This window comes from Cyprinus carpio, chromosome A17, assembly GCF_018340385.1.
Source record: "Cyprinus carpio isolate SPL01 chromosome A17, ASM1834038v1, whole genome shotgun sequence".
Taxonomy (NCBI): Eukaryota; Metazoa; Chordata; class Actinopteri; order Cypriniformes; family Cyprinidae; genus Cyprinus; species Cyprinus carpio.
The window spans coordinates 16365064-16385696 of NC_056588.1; the positions used below are offsets into that span (position 1 = coordinate 16365064).

The following is a 20633-nucleotide window of genomic DNA, read 5'->3' on the forward strand; positions in this document are numbered from 1 at the left end:
TAAACATTAAGGGCACAACACCAGCTGCAGAAAGTGCAAACTTAAAACTGCTGGGACGTCCATAGCAAACACAATAGATAAAAAACGGCTCTACAAGAGCTCTGGTTTATAACTTCATTTCATTTATAAGATGATTTCTGTGTCCTGAAGAAAGTTCAGTGGGCACAATTTCTGAAAAAAATAAAAATAAAGAACACACAAACACACACATATATACATAGGCCTACATGCATAATTGTAACAGGGATTTCTGAAACTAAGGTTAATTGACTTGGTGTAAAAACGCTGGCATGAACTGCCATCTTTATCTAAAACGAATGGCAGCATGCCATGATAATGCCCCTGACCTCGAGGTGAATGTTGATATTTTACACTGTGTTCACACAGGAAAAAGGGAAAATAAAAGAAATAGGCTAGGTTGAACAAAATATGAAACAGAGGGATGTTGGAAAATATCACGTTGATTGTTGGAGATATGTTGAGTTTCATAAGCTGCGCTGTATTTTAAATATACAGATGTAATAAAATCCATGTATATGGAAATACTTATGATGTAGGCTATTGTAGGTGATAGGGCAGACTTACTCATGATGTCCATCATAACATAAATCAAGCTTGTTTTGATACATTTTATCCGTTACACTAGAAACAAAGACGAAAAATGCGTGAAAACAACCTTATACTGGCAAGTCACTAATTCTCTTGATCGGAAACAGGTACACTGATTTGAGAAATTATCCGTGGAAGCTGAAGGCAGTCAGCGCCACCCTAAACACGCGCTTTCACTGGTTAAGAACGCGGAAGAAATGGGCGGGTCTTTATCGCTCAGAGCATCGACCAATAGCGTCGCGCGAAGGCGATGACTGACGCGTCCATTCCCTCCAATCAGCGTTATCCAAACCAGCGCGTGAACAACCCACCCAGCTGGGTATATATACAGCGATGACAGCTCACTAATCCACTGCGTTTGCTTCAACAGCCCAGCGCGAGGAGGAGAGCTCGAACACTAAAAGCGATTCTTCCAACGAAACCGTTTCGTACACAGAGGTGTCAACATGAAGGCAGTAAGCCCAGTGAGGTCTTTCCGGAAAAGTAGCGCGAATGTGACGGAGCACAGTCTGGGAATCTCACGGAGCAAGACCCCCGTGGACGATCCCCTAAGCCTGCTGTACAACATGAACGACTGCTACTCCAAACTGAAGGAACTGGTGCCGAGTATCCCGCAGAACAAAAACGTGAGCAAAATGGAAATCCTGCAACATGTCATCGACTATATCCTGGACCTGCAGATCGCACTTGACTCGAATTCGGCAATCACCAGCCTGCATCAGCCGCGAGCGGGGCAGGGGACATCCAGAACCCCCCTGACAACACTCAACACAGACATCAGCATCCTCTCATTACAGGTGAATGTCTTTAGAATGAATAGTGTTTATTGTGCACTCTATCTATCTATCTATCTATCTATATCATGTGATTTTTTTTTTCTTCATGTTATTAATGCGTATGGTAAAGCTACATTGATTTGTTGCATGTTTATGTGCATGTTTGATTGTGCAAATAACTGGACTTAATACTATACTTGATAAATAACTTGTTTTTGTCCCTTTAGACACCTGAGTTTCAGTCAGACTTGACCACAGAGGACAGCAGGACACTGTACCATTAATCAGGTAAGTGTTCTTGACCACACTGTTTAAAGAGCCTTGTATTATATACTGTAAATGATGGCAAAAAAATAAATGCATGCATAAATAAAAAAAATAAAAAAAACATGCAGTCAGACAAGTGTTTAATTTTAAGTGTGTCTAATCAAATTTAAGGACCATTATGTCACACAGTCTGTAAAGTTGTATAAAGTGTGTAATAAGCATCAGTGGAGGTTGAAATGCAAAGCATTGAGCGAAGGCAGAAGTTGTGCTCGTGTACATCTGGAGCCCAGGGTTTTGCTCAGTCTCTGAGTGTTTGGTTAAATGTTCAAACTGCGGCTTCCTCTCTGGCGCCAGGCTGTCCGGATCTCTGCCCTGTTTGCATTCTCTAAATGCGCCTCTTTCTCAATCTTTTGCAGGTGTTTGGTTAAGACACAAGAACACACAGGACCTGGGAACTGGCTTTTCCTCCAATTTCTGTTCTCAGTCTGGAGTTTCTTTTTTTTTCTTTCCTGTAATTGAATCAAGACTTTTTTTTTTTTGCTTCTAAAAGGACAATCCATGTGATGTGTTATAAGTTCGGACATTGATTATTTATCTTCTGAAAAGACTTATTTGGTCCTTTCTTCAAGAGGAAGAAGCACTATATTCCCTGAAAATAGGAGGGGATACTTGTAAATGATCACAAGGAACCTTTTCTCTGCATTGAGAAGAAGTCTTACCTTTTTTTCGTGAAGACCGTGTGAATCGGAGAAGACGTGGTTAGTTACTGTACAAAGTTTAAGTCTGTTTTTGTCAATTCTTTTGGCACATGAAGGACTGGACGTTGAAAATGAAATGATGAAACCTTGTGAACTCTCTCAGAGTTTTATCTTGTATAGTTGCAGAAATTGGACTGTCAGTATCTGCAAAGTGTTATGCTGTATGCTGAGACTTTTTATAAAAGTAATATTGTAAATTGTACCTTTTTTTTTTTTATACAAAATAAATCAAATGCTTTATTTGATACTGGTCTGTTATGCTTGTGTGTAAAAATGCCAGTGTTGTGCTGTTTATTGACCTTGCCTTTTATATACAGGATTCAAAAGCATGTCACTGACACATGCACATTCACCCATTACTGACAGGAACCTGAATCGATCATTTACATCCCATATAACGGTGTAAAACCGCATTCATTCCAGTCCGTAGTGGGAAAAATATGCTTTTTTTTAAAAAATTTTTTTTATCTGTAACTGTTCACAAATCATACAGCCTTACAATTTTTCTTGCAATTGACCTTTCTCACTTCCTGTGTGGTAAAACTCATTTCTTGAAGGTGTTTGAAAGCAGAACATTAATTGTGAACATATCCACAGGTTCTCTCACTCGTATAATCTGTGAATGGATGAAATGGCAGTTAAATCAATGCTTGAGCTTTTGATTTGTGGAATTCAGTTTGTAAAATATTTGTCTGTCGGGTTACAGTCAGCTAGCCCCTTAATGTGCATGAAGTAATAAATCAAGAGAACCCGATATTATTATTATTATAATCAATTTTTTAAAGCTTCAGCTATTCTAAAATTATTCAGAATTGTACACTTAGTGCCCTGGACTGTGGATAAATTCACAATGTTAGCATATCAGACACAAAAAATAGTTTTAATTCATAGTGCAGTAAGTGATGCACACTTTTGAAGGAAGTGATTTTGTGGGATGTAATTCAGGAAAACTATTTAACTACAGAAAAAAAGATAATGGTATATGATTTTCTTTATTACATCCATTTCTGCAAAGAGTACATTTAAAAATTGAAGGTTGTTTCTCAAATGCAGCCTAAACCGCTATTAGTGTTCTTGATATGAAGAGTGCGCCACCTGCTGGCGGCCAGACTTCACTTCAGAAAAACAATTTTCAGTTTCTTTATGAGGGAAAAGATTGGCAGTTGGCATGTCTCCTCAAAATACATACATAAATGTATGTGTATAAATGTGTGTGTGTATATATATATATATATATATATATATATATATATATATATATATATATATATATATATATATATATATAAAACAAAGTTTTTAAATGTTATTATTTTAGTGATCTATCCATCGGCACACACTTACAAAGCTTAAATTTAGCAGCGATTACTTCAAATTAACTTTAAATGTGTCTGATTTTTATTTTCAAATATAATGCACTTATTTCAACTATATAATCACAAATTCTTAAAAGATTGGAAAAGAATAAGGTTTATTAATGTGAGAAAACGTTGAGGATACTCATACACACAAATCAAGCCTTACAGAAACCTCTATTATTACTTGTTTTTCTCTTATCGTAACACTGATCACAAATAGATTCACTCATCTAAAACACTACAAGGCAGAACACAAACTACAAGGATGACCTGAATGTGAACTGGGCATTCAATCACAAATAAATAACAGCTTTTACATCACCGATCACAGCAAAAACACCAGCACTAACTCTATGTGGTTAAATCCCCACTCTACTTGATGGATTTGAATATTGTGGACCAGCCTACACTAGATCTTTAATGTTAGCAAGGGAGCATGAAATAACAGGATTTGCACTATACCAATCAGAAACTACGAACAGCTTCACAGCTTCCATTTATTGCTTTTTAGCACCCACTCCAAAAACAGCAACAATGACATTTCTCACACTTTTACACTGCATGTTCTTAGTCAGTATTTTGTTTTGTTTTCCAGATAAAAATATCTAAATGTCCTTAAAATAAGACACATTTATGGATAGAACAAGGTTGTGTGATATAATAAGACTTGTTTTCAGATATCTCTCTCTCTCTCTCTCTCTCTCTCTCTCTCTCTCTCTCTCTCTCAGTAACACTACAATAAGCTTCAATTCGTTAACATTAATCAGTAATGAACAAACACAGGATGACCATTTTTAAATATAGGTTAATATTACATAATAATTTCTAAATATACTGTGGATAATTGTTGTAATTCATCTTAATTTATATGTTAATGTTAATTCATGCAACTTGAACCCTTAAAAATGTATATGCAAAAAATTAACATTAATCGAAATTAATAAAGCTGTAAAAGTAGTTTTCATTGCGTTTCCTAATGAATTTACTTATGTTAATGAATTGTACTTAAATTCTTAAAAAAAATTACTTTTAAGTATAAACCATACATTTTAGGTTTATATCACGTTTTATATTATAGCTTAAATTATTTTATAAGTAATTTTACTTTTCTAACCATCGATTTCTTGTTTTATGGACCTTTAAATATCTTTTTTGCAAAACTAGTCAGAAATACTGGTTAAGAAACAGATTTTGCTGTGATGGGTAATTTTTAATTCGTGTTAACTAACAACACAGAAAATGTGCAGTAAAGATGCCTGAATGAAGAGTTTCTCTGAACCTTTGCAGTCGTTAGACTTAGTAGTAATTTACCCTTCATCAGTTAAAGAAACCGTGTTAGGTTCACAGAACGCTCTCTCGTTCCTCAGCAGCATCGGTGGCGGGACCGGTGGACCTCTTCTGGTAGACTCCACGCAGGTTTTGGTTGGGCAGCGTGGTGGTTTCGGTGCTGGATCCTGGTCGTATAATGATGGAGGGGCAGTCGGTGGAGTCAGGCGTCTCCTGCTGGGCGCTGTTGTTGATGTTGTTGTTGAGCACAGTATTGTCAGGTGAGCAGTTGAGGTTGCTCACAGCTGAAGTGGGCCAGCTCTCCTCAGGGCTACTGCTGTCAGATAGAGCATCAGAACAGATGGACATCCGGGCCACTGCCTCATCCTGAAGGTTACTCAGCCTGTGTGGTAAGACTCGCTTCTTAACCGGGCTCTCAAGAACCAGCTCGATCAGATGGGCCTCCTCTTCTTTCTTTTCCTCCTTCTGGGCAGATTCGCTCTCCTCGTCTTGCAGTGAGTGGTCTGATGAGCTCCTGCTGGACCTCACTCCAGAATCAGATGATTTCTTATCCAGCGTGATGTCTGAGATGTAGCTCTTCCCTTTAGCTAAGAGGCCTGGTTCAGCAGCCCAAGGTTTCTCTCTCAGAAGCGGGGTGGCGTCTGTCTCCTCATCACCTGATTCATCTTCCTTGCTCGGTATGCTGTGGTAAGATGGTCCCTGTCCTTTGGTCTTGCATCTGGGTGGGATTTTAGTGGCGGACCCATGCTCTGACTTCTCATCCTCCTCTGTAATGGGATCCAGAAGACCACCGTCTGGGACAGAGGAGAAGTCCTCTATAGTGTCTGCAGTTTTGGAGCTCTTTTTGGCGAAGGGTTTGCGCCCGTCTTGCTCACCTTCCTTAGTCTTCTCCTCAGAGCTGGCTGTGAAGAACTGGCCAGACAGGACTTGAGCGGGACTCTCTCGTCCAGCAGCAGACACCTCGATCTGGGACATGTGGGAGATGTATTCCAGGTAAGCACTGCGATATTCAGCTTGCTGCTTGTCGGTCAGTTTGCAGATGTCGTTAGATGATTCCTGAGAGTTCAGGCTGGATATGCTTGCCGTCCGGTGAGTGTTGGCCTGAAGGAGAAGATCAGGTCAATTAATTTAGACAGTTATATGTGAGAGAACATGTTAGGTGATGTGGTAGCAAACACACAACAAAGCACTTCAAGCAATAGTTTATCCAAACGAATTTTTGCAGGTAAAATGGAGTTTTCAAATAGGATTCCATGCAACTAGGAATTTTGCCTGAGGGCAAAAGTTTTTCCCACACCAGATTTTGAGTTGAGTTCAGTTGGTCATGTGAATTTGCTGCACTGACCAATAGAAAGCTGTTTGGTTTGAAAGTGACCTTTGTGTGATATGTGCTTCATACACTGTGTGAATGGCATGTGAATGCAGTTGTTGCTGCTTCTGCCACACCAAATCCTGTCGTCGGCGTTGACACCTGTTTTTGGGATTCTGTAAAAAATACAGGATCTTAAGACAGCCCAGTCTGCAGGAAGCGCTAATCCACAGTAAATTCTATTTGTACACTAACAATTACAAACTCTCTGCGTCTCCCTACAATCATGTTTTGAGTGTGATTCATTGTGCCAAAAAATAAATAAATCAATTAAAAATGTTTCAAAGATTTTAACTGATAGCGTTGTTTATTCATTCAAAATTTCTATAGATTCCATGCTAATATCAATTGTCAGGAACTGTTGTCAATTCAATTTTGTTTCACAAGTTCTTGATTCAATTTGATCTAATTTTGATTCATTTTGGTATATGTGAGTTCTAATGTCTATTCTGCCACACTATTTCAGACTGATTCAAACAGATTCTTCAACTGATCTAGGGATTTAAAGAGAGAATCACTTTAACACTTAAACCAATCAAAGAATTTCTTTGATTGTTCTTTATACAAGACTATCACATGGCTTTAGAACTCAGTGTATTCATTGAGAAGTTATACAGAGTTTCAGTAACATGACAGTGAGTTTGCGTCAACTATTCCTTTAGTTGTGTTCTAAAGTAGTCTATGAATTTTAGAAGGCTAATTTATCTCAAATGGAAATTTTTTACTACATAGAACCATTCACAGTGTTCCATTTGTAGGAAAGTTCTGTTGCAGTAGCTTTATCATGTTTAGCCACTCCCCTTCCTGTACATCCACACTCTGTCTTTTCTTTTAAAATACATGACTCACCTACTCATAATACATTTAATAGCGTGTGAACACACTACTTGGGCTACAAAATGGTGTAAAAATAGTGCAGAGTTATGTGAAATGAGACGTACATAAAGTCTGTGCTCACCGACAACATCCATAATGCTAATCTAAACCATTATGAGCTCTTGCTTGTGTTGCAACACCTTGTCAAGTGTTAACAGATGAGTGCAGAAACAGCTATCTCTGTGTGATAAAAAGCTAGCGTGTGTGGTCAGCTCTTCACTTCCTCTGCCCATCCAGGACAGAAAATACTTCGTTTGTCACCCAGTAAACCACATGCTATTTTCATGCAGATGAGAGACTACTGAAAAGGAGAAGCTGCCTCTATAGCAACACTGAAGAAAATATTGAGTTAAAAAGACACAACAACAAAAAAAATTAAAAGCCTCGATTTCTTTCTTTTTTTTTTTTCATGCACGCATATATGTTTGTGTTAGCTTCTATGTATATAATTGCACCGTTTTCTCATAGTGTGCAGCTGTGTTTATCTATAAGGCTGTACTTCAGTATTGAATGTGTTTGTGTGCACAGCAGCACCACGCACCAGCCAGTGGGCATTGTGTTGCCTGGCGGGCTCCTCCAGCCCCATACCGCTGAGCTCTTCGAAGCTTAGGTTCAGGCTGTACGTGAAGTTTTCTGGGTTGATGGTCACGTCTTGTGGCGCTTCAGAGGGTCGGTGGGGTTCGAGTTGAGTCAACACACTGCTGCCCTGCTCGCCGCACGCTCTCGATTCATCATGCAGCAGCTGGTTCTCCACATGACGCTGCTCTAGAACCTACAGCACATGAACGCATCACAAATACAGCAATGTTTAAATGGATTCAACAGCAAGAGTGAATTTCATCTGTTATAGTAATATTGAGTTGTTCCGGCACAATTCAGACTGAAACTGTATTCCTTTGTTCTTGACTTCTAAAACACAAATAGTATGAAAACTATCCAGAAAAAGATACACTACTATTATAGCATTTTAAACATTTTGAAAGAATTGCTCACCCAGGCTGTATTTATTTGATCAAAAATACAGTAATAAAACTAATATTGTGAAATATTATTACGAATAACTCTTTTGTATTCTAACATATATTAAAATGTAATTTATACCTGTGATGACAAAGCTGAATTTTTTGTCATTACTCCATTTTTCAATGTCGCATGATCATTCAGAAATGATTCTAATATGATGCTTTGGTGCTCAAGAAACATTTCTTATAATTACCATGTTGAAACAGTTGTGCTGCTTAATATTTTTGTGGAAATCATTATACATTTGTAAGGATTCTTTGATAAAATGTTCAACAGAATAGCATTTATTTGAACTATAAATATTTGTAACATTATAAAGTCTTCACTGCCACTTTTAATGCATCCTTGATGAATAAAAGTATTAATTTCTTTAAAAAAAGAAAAAAAAGAAAAAAAAATCTTACTGATCCCAAACTTTTCATTGGTAGTCTTTGTAAAATTATTATATTACGAATGATTGGGATAAGTCAATATTTCTTTCTACACTATGGTAATGTCTAAATGTCTATATACAGATAGATGGATAGAAGGATAGATAGATCGCTGAATGGCCATAGAACTATGTGAAACCTCCGAGGCATGCCAATATCACAACTAGCCCCGAGTTGTTCCATTTGGACTTGTTTCCAGCCTAAAGAATGCTACTTTCTTGTACACGTCAAGCTATTCAGGATCTTCAAGTGGACTCTGAGTTCCCACTGACAATAACCCTCCTTCATCCAGAAAGCAGCCAGCTTGGACCAGATGGCTGCCTGCTTGCTGGCAACACAACATTCGTTTGTATAAGCGCAAATGGAAATCTGATCAACACAGCTACATGTGTTCCTTATTTCAACCCCATCCAGCCTTCTTCACTATAGAGAGATTAGCTGTGTGCTAAACATTATAAACCACAAACAGAAAGTTGACCATTATCTGATCTGAATGTGTAGGAAAGAACAGATCACAAGTCAGCTGACGCCTTACCATGGACCTGAAGAGATGCCAGTCTCCAAAGTTCATGTCCATTTCCTTCTTGAGCTCATCAAGGTTGCACTGAGACAGAACCCGGCCGTTCACGTTGGCCTACATTTAGAATGACAGAATTTGACATAAGAACATTATGACATTCAACAGCTAACAAACTTTAGATCAATTTGATATGTCAAAGGTTGAAAAAAAGTTCACAATAGAGATTTTTAAATATGCAGGTTGATGCGGCACAGCTGGCAGGTTGACTAATGCATGTCTAATGAAGACATCAGAAATGTCATTGCTTCCTTCAGATGTTGTCCACTGGAAAGAAAGGCCTCATTGTGAAACCTCTGCATGCACCACATGGAGCTGATAAAACCATTCTTTTCCAATGGATGAACATGTATATACAGGGATGAATTAATTTACCACACCCCATGTCTCAGTCCTGTTTTTCACTTTTTAATTAGAAATTGGTGTATTTCCATGAAAAAGGCATAAGACTATAAGAGACTAACTTTCAGAAGATAAAATATTACAAGAGCTGCTTTATTTTCTATCCATTTTATATAAAGTTAGCAGTCCTGCTGCCAAAATATGTTCAAACACAGTCCAAAGCCCATGGTCTGGTTTTATTTTCTAGCGATAAACAACTGAAAAACATAAAAAACATAAACATAGAAAAACATTACAAATAAATAAATAAATAAAATTAAAAGAAATTAGAACTGACTTTCTTTTAGTAGGGCTTGCTAGTTTGTGCCAAATGTTGATCTGTACGTAGTTTGGTATCAATAAGATTTTTTTTTATTTTTTTTTTCAGATCAGATATGTTTAAAATTAGTTACTTCATACTATGTTAATCCTGTTGGATAATTCTTTTTCAAACATACATCACAGCTGTCTTATATAAAAAAAACAATGACAACAACAAAAAAAACATTAGATTTGCACCTCAAATGCTTTAAAGAAGCAATAGGACAATATAGTGTACTGTGAAAGTGCCTATTAAGTGCACAGTAGAGTCACATGCCAAACCTTTAAATGGACTGCATGCTTTTCAGTGGACCTGTCAGGACACTTCTCCAAAACAAACCTTTTTGATTGTGCTGATATACTGCTGCAGCATGCTGGAGTCCAGGCCCTGGATCTGTTTCAGCTTCTCACATACGCCATCAATGCTCAGAGAACTGAGGAGGACCTGAGATCCACTAGAAACCACAGAACCAGAGCCCTACATACACATACAATAACTAGTTACTCATTAAACAGTTCATAATGCATTCTGGAATAGCAATGCATGAGGCACGGTCAAAGCCATGCAATGCAAAATCAGTAACTAAAGAAAAAGCACAGCAGTAATCCAATGTCATTACAGAATAAGGAACTGAGCAGTTATGGGTGAAGGAACAATACATGATACATGATTTATTTTGGTTCTTCGTGGATGCATAGATGTCATTTATTTTTAAAAGTGAAATTATAAATCAATCCAATTAACTAATGCAACAACACTGTAGTGACAATATAACAAATTTAGTTACAATTATTTTAGTTTACTTACCATGAAAATGCTCACTAATTTAATAATTTGGGGCCAGAGTTAACTCCATAAATGACCTGGCATTAGCATTATAAAACTCTGTTCTTCATATGATGGCGACTGGGTCTTGTATCTATATGTAGGTCAGTCCGATTGAGAAACTACTACTTTGATGAGCAGCCAAAAAAATATAAAATATGTCCATGATTCTTTGTTGAAAAATGAGTGGTGTGGATTCTCAGCCAAGCTTGACACCATTGTTTTTACCTAAAATATTTGTGCTTAAGTCCTATTCATCAACAGCAGGCATGTTTGATAAGAAAACCATACAAGAAATAAAAGTAAATCAGTGCCTTGAGAGCTAATTGGATGAAACTGCAGAAACATGAAAAGTAATCAGCCAACCAGGAGAAACCTCTGAATAAAAATCCTCTATAGTCACTGCTAATATTCTATAAAAATTCATTTGCACTCAGATTCAAACAAGCTGACGTTAAAATTAAACTATATAATGAAGAAAAACATTTGAGGCATTTTAAGTCAAAAACAGTTTAAATTTCAATCTGTCCTTCACATAAATCATCATATGGCTTCAGAGGACTTAAAATATAGCGCACAGGTTGCATGGGAGTTGTTACTGTCCTGTCTGGAGTTGGACAGCATGTGATGTTCGGTTGTTCACATACTTTTGGCCACAGTGTATTTGAACAGAAATTTCACAATGACAGAACTGGCTGTTCATTTTGTTTTGGTTTTAAGTGAAACAAGCCAAAATGAGCAGAAGCCCTGAAAATAACACAGTTAATATAAGAAAACTGAAGGGTTCAAATATTTGTACCTGCTTCATTCTGAAGGGCTGAGATTTAATCTGGGATTGAGAACAGGAGAGAGGACGAGAGGAAAGGAGGGATTAGGTCACATGCTTCAATCGGCAATCAGTCAATTTAATTAATTTATTTATTTATGATGTATGTGTATGTCTGTATGTAACCTGCATGGATTTCACAGTACTGATCTATCCAAGCCAAACAAACAGAGAACTTGAAAAGAACCACATTTTGCAGAAAGGACGGACTGGCAAAGAGTTTCGAACAGAAAAGACACACAGAACGAGAATAGGAGAAACTGGGAGGACTTTTCACGAATCCATGCCGAGGAGAAGTTGTTTAATTCCAAAACAGCCCCACCCTGATGTGTGAGTGTTTGAGCTGGACGATAAGAGTGTAATTAGCGTGAGGGGCCGGGGAGGAGGAAACAGACGTGTTCGCTGAAGGAAGCGGCTCGCTGTGCTGATAAGAGCGGCCTCATTCAGTGCACCGTCCCAGCACTGCTGATGCTAATCCAGTCAGCCTCAGATAGCAGCAGCCTTTCACACCACGCAGAACAAAGCAGCGATGGGGGGACAGACCAGAGAGCGGATCAAATGACAGAGGCATGAAAGAGCAAAACAACAGAGCTGAAGGAAGGAGGGAGGACAGAATATTAGGAGAGGAATCAGCAGCAGGGCTTGACTCAGGCTATAATAATGAGGAAGAAATACAGAGGTGCAGGAAAGGAGAATATGCTGGAGGTGCTGAGAGATGTGTAAATAGTGGTTTTAGGGATGATAAGTAAGTGAGCATCAGTGAACATCAGTAATGGTCTAATCTGAGATAATTATGATCTATGATTTCTGACATATGGCCATTTTGAGATTATTGGCATCCGATCTGGCAACAGAAATGTCTTTCTGCCTCCAATCAATGGATATTGTACATTTTCCATTTGTATTGAATTTTGTGTAAATTTTGTTGTTTATTTGTTTATTTGATTTAGTTTTTTATTTTTAAATTTTTAATATTGTTCAAATGTTTGGGATTGATATGATTTTTCAGTGTTTTTAAAATCACTTATGCTCGCCATGGTTGTATTTATTTGATCAAAAATACAGTAAAAACAGTAATATTGTGAAATATTATTTCAATTTAAAATAACTGCTTTCAATTTAAATATTTATTCCTGTGATGGCAAAGATGAATTATTCCAGTCTTCAGTGTCACATGATCCTTCAGAATTCATTCTAATATGCTGATTTGGTGCTTAAGAAACATTTATTATTAATATCCATACTCAGGAATCCATATTGAACATCCATATTGTGCTGCTTAATATATTTATGGAAAACATTTTGTCAGGATTCTATGAATGGAAATTTCAAAAGAACAGTATTTATTTATTTATGTAAGCCTTTACCGTCAGTTTTGATCAGTTTTATCTTTGCACAATAAAAGTATTAATTTCTTTCAAAACCTTATAAGGTCAAAATGCCTATTAAAAGATGTGAGATTTAAAATTCAGCTTAAATATGGATAAAACATTTTCATTTACAGTTTTATAGTGGAATGGCTGAATTCATATCAAAATTTGTGTTGTTTCAACAGACAAAATAGTTAAAAATTAGTTACCAGCGATAACATTAAAATGATCATCTTGTAATGAACATCACCAATCCTACTCTTTCAATGAGATGCACCACCTGATTTGTTTACTAATTGATTTTGCTGATACTTTCAACACACTTAATTCTGTTTCAAAGTCAAATACGCATTAAAAAGTCAAGATGAAGCTTTAGGGTTTAAGCAGCGCAGGCAGAGACTGGTCAGCTATGTAAGTGTAACATGCCACTAGCATCACAAGTGTATATGTGTGTGTCTGCAGGCAATAAAAGGCTCTACTGCATCTTTTATGCACAGATATAAACACAGACATACACACTGCTAAAGTTACCATAGAGGGAGATGTAGGAGAGGGAAGACCCTCGCTGGAGTCCTCTCTGATTACATCCTGATGGAGGGAGACAGTATGGATGAAAGAGGAAGAACCAGAGGATAAAAGACAGTTACAGAACACACACCTTTAGTATGGACAGGGGAGAGGACTGACATAGAGACTGGCATGAATTATGGGGGTTTTCCTGTAACTTCGGAATACTAGAAACTCCATCAGGTCTTTAATGAGAAATATTATTGAAAACAAGACTTTTCTGAATCTTTTAGAAATGTAGACAGATTCTAACTAGCCAGAAATCACATGGTTATAATGTCATAACCATTAGATATTTAAATATGAGCTAGACTGTAACGTGGCAGAGATTATTACTCCTTTGCCATGCAAAAATGTTAGCCAATCATAAAGGTTTATATGTACATACACAGAATCAAACAGCTACCATATACCTTTAAGACTAAAACTACCTAAGGAGGAAAGGAAAAAGGTTGTTGAAAACTACATGTTATATACATTTTTCAGGGAAAGTGCTACAGAACCACAAAACTGCTGTGTGAGTTAAGCGTGCAAAGTTATAGCAAACAAGCCACAGGCTGTTTGTCACAAGGAACTTAAAACAATGCTTGAAAAGAAAAAAAGAGAGATACATTTAGTATCATGACACTTAAAAACATTATTGTGGCCATATAGGCTAGGCACTAAAGTGTGCATCTGGCTGCAGTGACTCTGATGCGTTTAGTTATGTACTGTACTTACTAGTCCCAGACTGGGGTCCTTATGGAGTTTAGTAGCAGGGCGTGAGGGGGCTGGATGGGGGTTGCCAGGGTAATGTCGGGGAAGGTGATAAACATGATGAGGGAAGTAAGGCTACAGAGGTGGAGAGAACAGACAAATCCTCAGGAATCTGATGAATGAGGGTCCGTGCCACATCAACGAAAGGTCAAACATACATAACAGCCTATAAACATACTGATGATTTATTAGGGCTAGGCTATATATATTGAATTTCACAAATTATTAATATCATTATTATTAGTGGCAGTGGTACAATTATTATTATTATTAATCTTACTACTACTACCACTAATAATAATAATAATAATTTAAATTTAAATTTAAATTATTCTATTTTACAAAATATTCAGTGTAATCATAATAATCATAATCATCCTTTAATTATTAGTAGTACATACTGATCATTAAATGATGATGATGATTAAGCTGAATATGATCAAATATAAAATTTAATGATTAAAACAAATATTATTAATAACAGTAGTAAGATTATTATTATTAATTTATTATTAATATTTTAATTTCTGCTACTTACTACTAATAATAATAATAATAATTAATGAATACTACATTAATATTATTATGAACATTTTATGAAATATTATTATTATTATTATTATTATTATTATTGTTAATTTTATTATTATATTACTATTATCATTATCATCATTATTATTATTAAGCTGAATATGATAAAATATAATTTAAACAAATAATAATAATAATAATAATAATAATAATAATAATAATAATAATAATAATACCACAACAACAACAATGATATAAAATTACTCAGTATCATGACTTATTTTGGAATTATGTTTTTTTTTTTTTTTTACATGCAAAAAGGACAGTTTTGCTCCTGCACTTATTTTACTATATACTTATCATAGGTAAGTTTCAGTAACTCCACGGACACAGGTGCACTTTGTCTCTGACTGATGTCTCACCCGGTTGTAGAAGGGGTGTTGGGGTCCAGTAAGCCCACTAAAGTAGCTGCTGTGGGGTTGAGCGGCCGGCAGCACTCCAGCAGGGGGGAAAGAGCCTGTAGGAGAACAGGCCAAAGAGTGCTGCCCAAATGTAGAGTGTGGCCGTACCGAAGCATCTTGCAGGGGCAGTGTGGGATAGCTGACTCCTCCAAGGTGCATCTGCTCTCGTGCATCACGTACATCTGAAGGGAGGAGGGAAAAAGACAGAGAGAGAGAGAGAGAGAGAGAGCAGGAGAAAGTTAAATCCAAATCTTGGCCAGCACTTTAAAGGCATTCAAATCCTCCCACTCACAGTCGACTTCAGCCAAATGAAGCATTTATAGTAAGTTACATGTGAGAAAAGAAAGGCCTCTGTGGTTTGATTCCCTTAGAAAAACACTGTTTCCCAACAGAAATCCCAAACGCACCTGGAAGAAATAAACGTGGCTCCCAATGAAATACGCGTTTGCTTTAGCGTCAAAGTCTCAGGGGCTGAAACATACGTCAGAATTTGTTTCGTTGGAAATAATATTTCTGAGTCACCCAGGCAGACCAAATAAGACTGGCTGGGTGACTCAGAAAACGAGCAGCTCATCGAGCTTCAGTGATGTTTCATTTCATCTCCCTGCGTTCACAAAGGAACCTTTATTGCACGAACATTGTCACTTTACACCAAGCAACGTATGCTGTCTCAAAGCACGGTGCAGCTGACCATTATCATGTGATGAGATGTGATCTCTATTATTTGCAATGATTTAGAGAAATCCACAGAAATATTTTTAGCATTGTGTGTGCATTGACTTATCAATATTCAGGGATACAAACAGTTAAATCTAAGAAAAGCCAGGAGACATCCTCAAAATATAAAAATGAGTCTTCAGTTTTTGAAATTAATTAATATATACACACTATAAAAAACATCAAGCTATAAATTCAAGTAAATATATCATTTTGCCAATTAGTATTGATTGCCACCTTGCCACTTTTCACTGGAAAGAGTTCTGGTTAGTGTTTATGTAGTTGGGTTTTGGTAAGTTTGCATGAATTCTAGATTTATATAAAAACAATGTCCTTCTTATTTATAGTAAGACAAACATGTTTGTGTGGTTTTGTACCTGCAATGATCTCCCTTAGTTTGGGATCCAGGTTGACAGTACAAGACAGGAACATCTCCACATCACGAGCGGTAAGAACAGGGGTGTGCGATGAAAGAAACACCTCAAAACTACGAATATCACCATCAATCTCCAACAGAGGCTCCACATCTTTAGTGGTGGGAATGTTTTTAGAAATCCTGCAGTGAGATAGTGACAATTAACATACAGAAACTGCAAAGGTATACTTTTAAAAAGAAAAAATGTACAGGTTTTGAGGCTAAAATTCCAATGTGGGGGAATAAAATGGAAATAAATGTACCAATAACCCACTGGTGCAATTTTTTTTTGTTGTTGTTTTTTTTTGGTAACTCAAGGTTTTGGCACTTGGGTGAACACACCCAAAAAAAAAAAAATTATATATATATATATATATATATATATCATGGACATGACTTAAAAGGGTTAAATGGTCCTGAAAAAAAAAACCAGTCACACTTGTATTGTTCACAGTCAAAAATTGGACCACAATTGGACTTCTATAACTTTTTTTTCACCCCCCTTTTTTTTTTCAGCAATAATCTGCCAAGTGTCTTCTTTAAAAAGAGACTTAAAAAGTGGTTAACAATTAATATGTAAATGAACCATAACTATTTCATATATATAATTTAGTACATTAATCACAGTCATTTTTGATGGCCACACGAGCAGCAAAAGAGGGTTAAATGAATACCACCTAACTAAATAAATAAATAATATATTGTCAATTAAATTATATACCACTACACCTCAAAAGGCAAAATGCCCCTGAAAATCAGTTCCAGGGTATAAACATTTAAAAAAGGACATTTGTGACATTGATGCAGACTGATTGATTGATAAATTGATTTATGGTCAGATTGCTTTAGTGTGTATTTAATTAGTATTTAGTATTAATTATCATCAATAACATGTAAATATACTCTAAACTGGCTTACTAGTCACAAGTGCACACTCTTAGCCCAACGTTTTGAGCGTATATGTGGTAACCGAAGTTATTTCTGCAGCACGAAAGATAAATGCCTTCCCATTGCAATTTATCTTACTGAGCGAGGAAATTCATATCAAATAAATCTGAAGATTTGTTTCTGCTGAACACAGACATTATGCGGAACCCATACTTCTTCCTCTATCTTCTTATCTGCCCCCAACCCACGCCTCTGTCTCTCTGCTCTCTGCTGAATCTTCTTATTGGTCGGTATGAGGACACAATAAGTCCTTTTTTCCATACTGATCAAGCCGGTGAGCTCAGTGCTTGGCCCCGTCCCATATCACCGGTTTAAATAATCTGATTTTAGCTGTTTAAACCGGCCAGGAGAGAGATGACACAATGACACTCAGATGACCTGTTGCTGAACTGAGGTGGTGAGGCAGTGTAAACAAACACTGATATCTAAATGGGAGACGATACACACCTGGAGGAAGTGTATGAAACACTCACTTCATCAATGACCTCTGACCTGATATGGCACAACTATTTATACTGCATCCTAACCAGATACAACAAAGCCACTCTATATTGTGTTGGTTGTTTGGTTTCTATTTTGCATTTCCAGCCCAAACCAAGAGCTCACTGGACCAAAACTCCACTCCTCATGTATAAGAAACATAAAAAATGGAAAATCCAGCTGAGATTATTTGTGGAAGTTGTGGAAGAAATCACATATCAGTGTTATCATTGTTAAATCCAGTAATACTTAAGTATTATCTATACACTATTATAGTATTTATGATTTAGCTTTTAATTTTGTATTTTCAGTTTTAATTTTACTTAATGTTTTGGTAATTTTGTGCAAATGAGCTTTTGTCTTTTTATTTTTAAATTATTTACAATATTTCAATACAGCTTTACTTCAGTTTTTAGTTATAGTAATTTTAGCATGCAAACTTTTTTATTTCAGTTTGTTGTTAGTTTTTCCTCTAATATTTAGATTTTATTCTTATTTCAATTACTGAAAACAATGTTTAGTTTTTTTAGTTAACAGTAACAACACAAGAAAAATAGAAAAGTAAATAAAAAAAAAATTATGACACAAAAATGAACTGAAATAATATTCAAATGGCCACAAATTGATTAACAATAAATTTAATTATATAAATAAATACATATATTCATACTGTGGGACGGTAGCTCTCCAGGAACAGGGTTGGAGACCACTGTTCTACATACAGTATGAAAATAGTGACACATGACACAAGGCTCCGCCTACAAGTAGTGAAATCATTCATAAGTGATCTTATTGGGGGTGTAATTCAGGAGATCTAATACACCAACTATTAGTTTTGCTGATGGAGTGATTTTATTTTGATCGTTTTGGCTGAAATAAAAACTGGTGTAGGGTTTCCTTTATAATTATTATATAAATTTACAAGCAATTTTCTGAATGAAATTTCTGAATGAAAATTGTTCATTAAAAAAAACAACAACAAGTAACAAACTGAATTTAATGTGGAATTTTTAAGTACAAAGAACTTGTAAAACACTCCAATGACGTGTTAAAATATTTTGTTAAATTTTATCAAGATTTCACAATAAGATTTTATTGTATTACACAGCATTTTTACTGTCTGTTTTGACCAAAAAAATGCTTGTTGCCAGTTAGGACACAGCGTTACGGTCATTATGACCTGGATGCCATGTTAAAATATCATGTTCCAAAAGGTTTAAGTTTAGAAGACCATTTAAGTTAATTGCTTTGGTCTCATCATTCTCTGCTGTATAAATAGCGATGATCACCAAATGACTCACATTTTCAGACGTGAAGTGTGTGTGTTGGAGGGCGAGCGAGTGGCTGGGTGTGAGAGCAGATGTTGAAGTCATTGGACAAAGGCCCACACTGTGCTACAGCAGGCCTGTGTGTCAACGGGTCAGAGTAGGATGCTGTGCGAACAGTCAGCTGACCTCCCGCATGATTAACATTAGGTAGAGGTCTCGCACTTAGGGTGGAGCTCAAGGACGTGACAAACATAAAGATCAAACTTGAGCGCAAACACATGCTTACTATTCTGTTCCACACACACACACACACACACACACACACACACACACACACACACACAGAAGTATCACTTTAAGAAAGGCTGAACAAGAGAGACGAGTGCCGGTAAGAGAGGTTTGGTTCATTTCCCACGCACTGGATTAGGCAGAACTGGGCAGATTGTGTCTCTTCCGAAATCCAGCTGGGCTTGTTTATTTGTATGTGTGTGTGAGCATGCTCACAGACAAACAGGAGCCAGTGACAAGAGCCTCTCTAGAGAACCAACTTCCTCTGTTTATAGATGTTGAAAGACGTTGTGTGCACACACACACACTCACACACACACACACACACACACACACACACACACACACACACACACACCTGTCACAAGACACACACACACACACACACACACTTTCCACAGCCTCTGCTTTAAAGGAACCTGCTTTAGAGAAGGAAGAACATTTAAGAAGGATCCAAAAATATTATACAATTCTTTGTAGCCAAGTATGTGCCTCTTAAACATATTCAATGAATGATCTGTGAATTAACAGTGTTTGCTAAGGCAAGCATAGCCTCACACAGCCAGACTTTTGACTTGCCTGTGAGTCTGGTCCATATTGCTAAAACAAGATTAGACTGCCTGACTGACACGATAAGTGATAAACCAGGGTTTGTTTGGAAATTTATTTAGAACAGAGGTTTAAATTTTATAGACTTTAGAAAAAGAAGACAAAGATTAAATTAATTTAATTTATTATTAATATTATTTAACATTTATTAATAATAATAATAAAATAAAATTGTTATTACTAAACAAATATTTATATTTAACTTTATATAATATTAAAATATACATTATTATATACATTATTATTACTAACAAATGACATATAAATTCAGATTAAATAATAACAAGAACATTCATTTGTTTAATTTATTATTAATAAATTAAAGTTTCATTATTATTAATAACATTAAATACTACTACTACTACTACTACTACTACAAACAATAATAATAAATACCATAATATTTCATTATTATGGATGCATTGGTATAAGAGTTGTGTATTTAATTGGAATAGAGTTATTTTATTTTAACACCTTGATTCAAAGAACATTTTCTATAATACTTCTGAACAATTTTTAAATCTTTCTAAAAAATAGC

General features: G+C 36.2%; 2 protein-coding genes across 6 annotated transcripts in view; one reads left to right on the top strand and one right to left on the bottom strand.

The window, feature by feature from the left end:
* The first annotated feature begins 941 nt into the window (after nucleotides 1–941).
* Nucleotides 942–2655, top strand: LOC109107565 (DNA-binding protein inhibitor ID-2-like). Its single transcript, XM_042774236.1, has 3 exons — nucleotides 942–1406; nucleotides 1613–1673; nucleotides 2069–2655. The coding sequence occupies exons 1-2, from the start codon at nucleotides 1056–1058 to the stop codon at nucleotides 1667–1669; spliced, it is 408 nt and encodes a 135-aa protein (XP_042630170.1). The 5' UTR covers nucleotides 942–1055; the 3' UTR covers nucleotides 1670–1673; nucleotides 2069–2655.
* Nucleotides 2656–3864: 1209 nt separating this feature from the next.
* LOC109107568 (kinase D-interacting substrate of 220 kDa B-like) overlaps nucleotides 3865–20633 on the bottom strand; it is a 45090-nt gene continuing 28321 nt past the window's right edge. For 3 of the 5 annotated variants that reach the window (XM_042774241.1, XM_042774242.1, XM_042774237.1), the window contains 9 exons: nucleotides 16465–16643; nucleotides 15332–15552; nucleotides 14343–14453; nucleotides 13587–13643; nucleotides 11659–11688; nucleotides 10374–10511; nucleotides 9290–9388; nucleotides 7842–8072; nucleotides 3865–6156 (listed from right to left, as the gene is read on the bottom strand). In XM_042774241.1, the coding sequence (XP_042630175.1) occupies nucleotides 5110–6156; nucleotides 7842–8072; nucleotides 9290–9388; nucleotides 10374–10511; nucleotides 11659–11688; nucleotides 13587–13643; nucleotides 14343–14453; nucleotides 15332–15552; nucleotides 16465–16643 (2113 nt within the window). In that variant the 3' untranslated portion in view covers nucleotides 3865–5109. The remainder of the gene's footprint in view (nucleotides 6157–7841; nucleotides 8073–9289; nucleotides 9389–10373; nucleotides 10512–11658; nucleotides 11689–13586; nucleotides 13644–14342; nucleotides 14454–15331; nucleotides 15553–16464; nucleotides 16644–20633) is intronic. The other 2 variants (XM_042774238.1, XM_042774240.1) reach the window with 2 other exon arrangements.

Bases quoted from the DNA above. Each gene is read 5' to 3' on its own strand.
- LOC109107565 (XM_042774236.1), top strand. From the start codon at position 1,056: ATGAAGGCAGTAAGCCCAGTGAGGTCTTTCCGGAAAAGTAGCGCGAAT. The intron at 1,407-1,612 runs GTGAATGTCTTT...TTGTCCCTTTAG, and splicing joins TCAGCATCCTCTCATTACAG to ACACCTGAGTTTCAGTCAGA.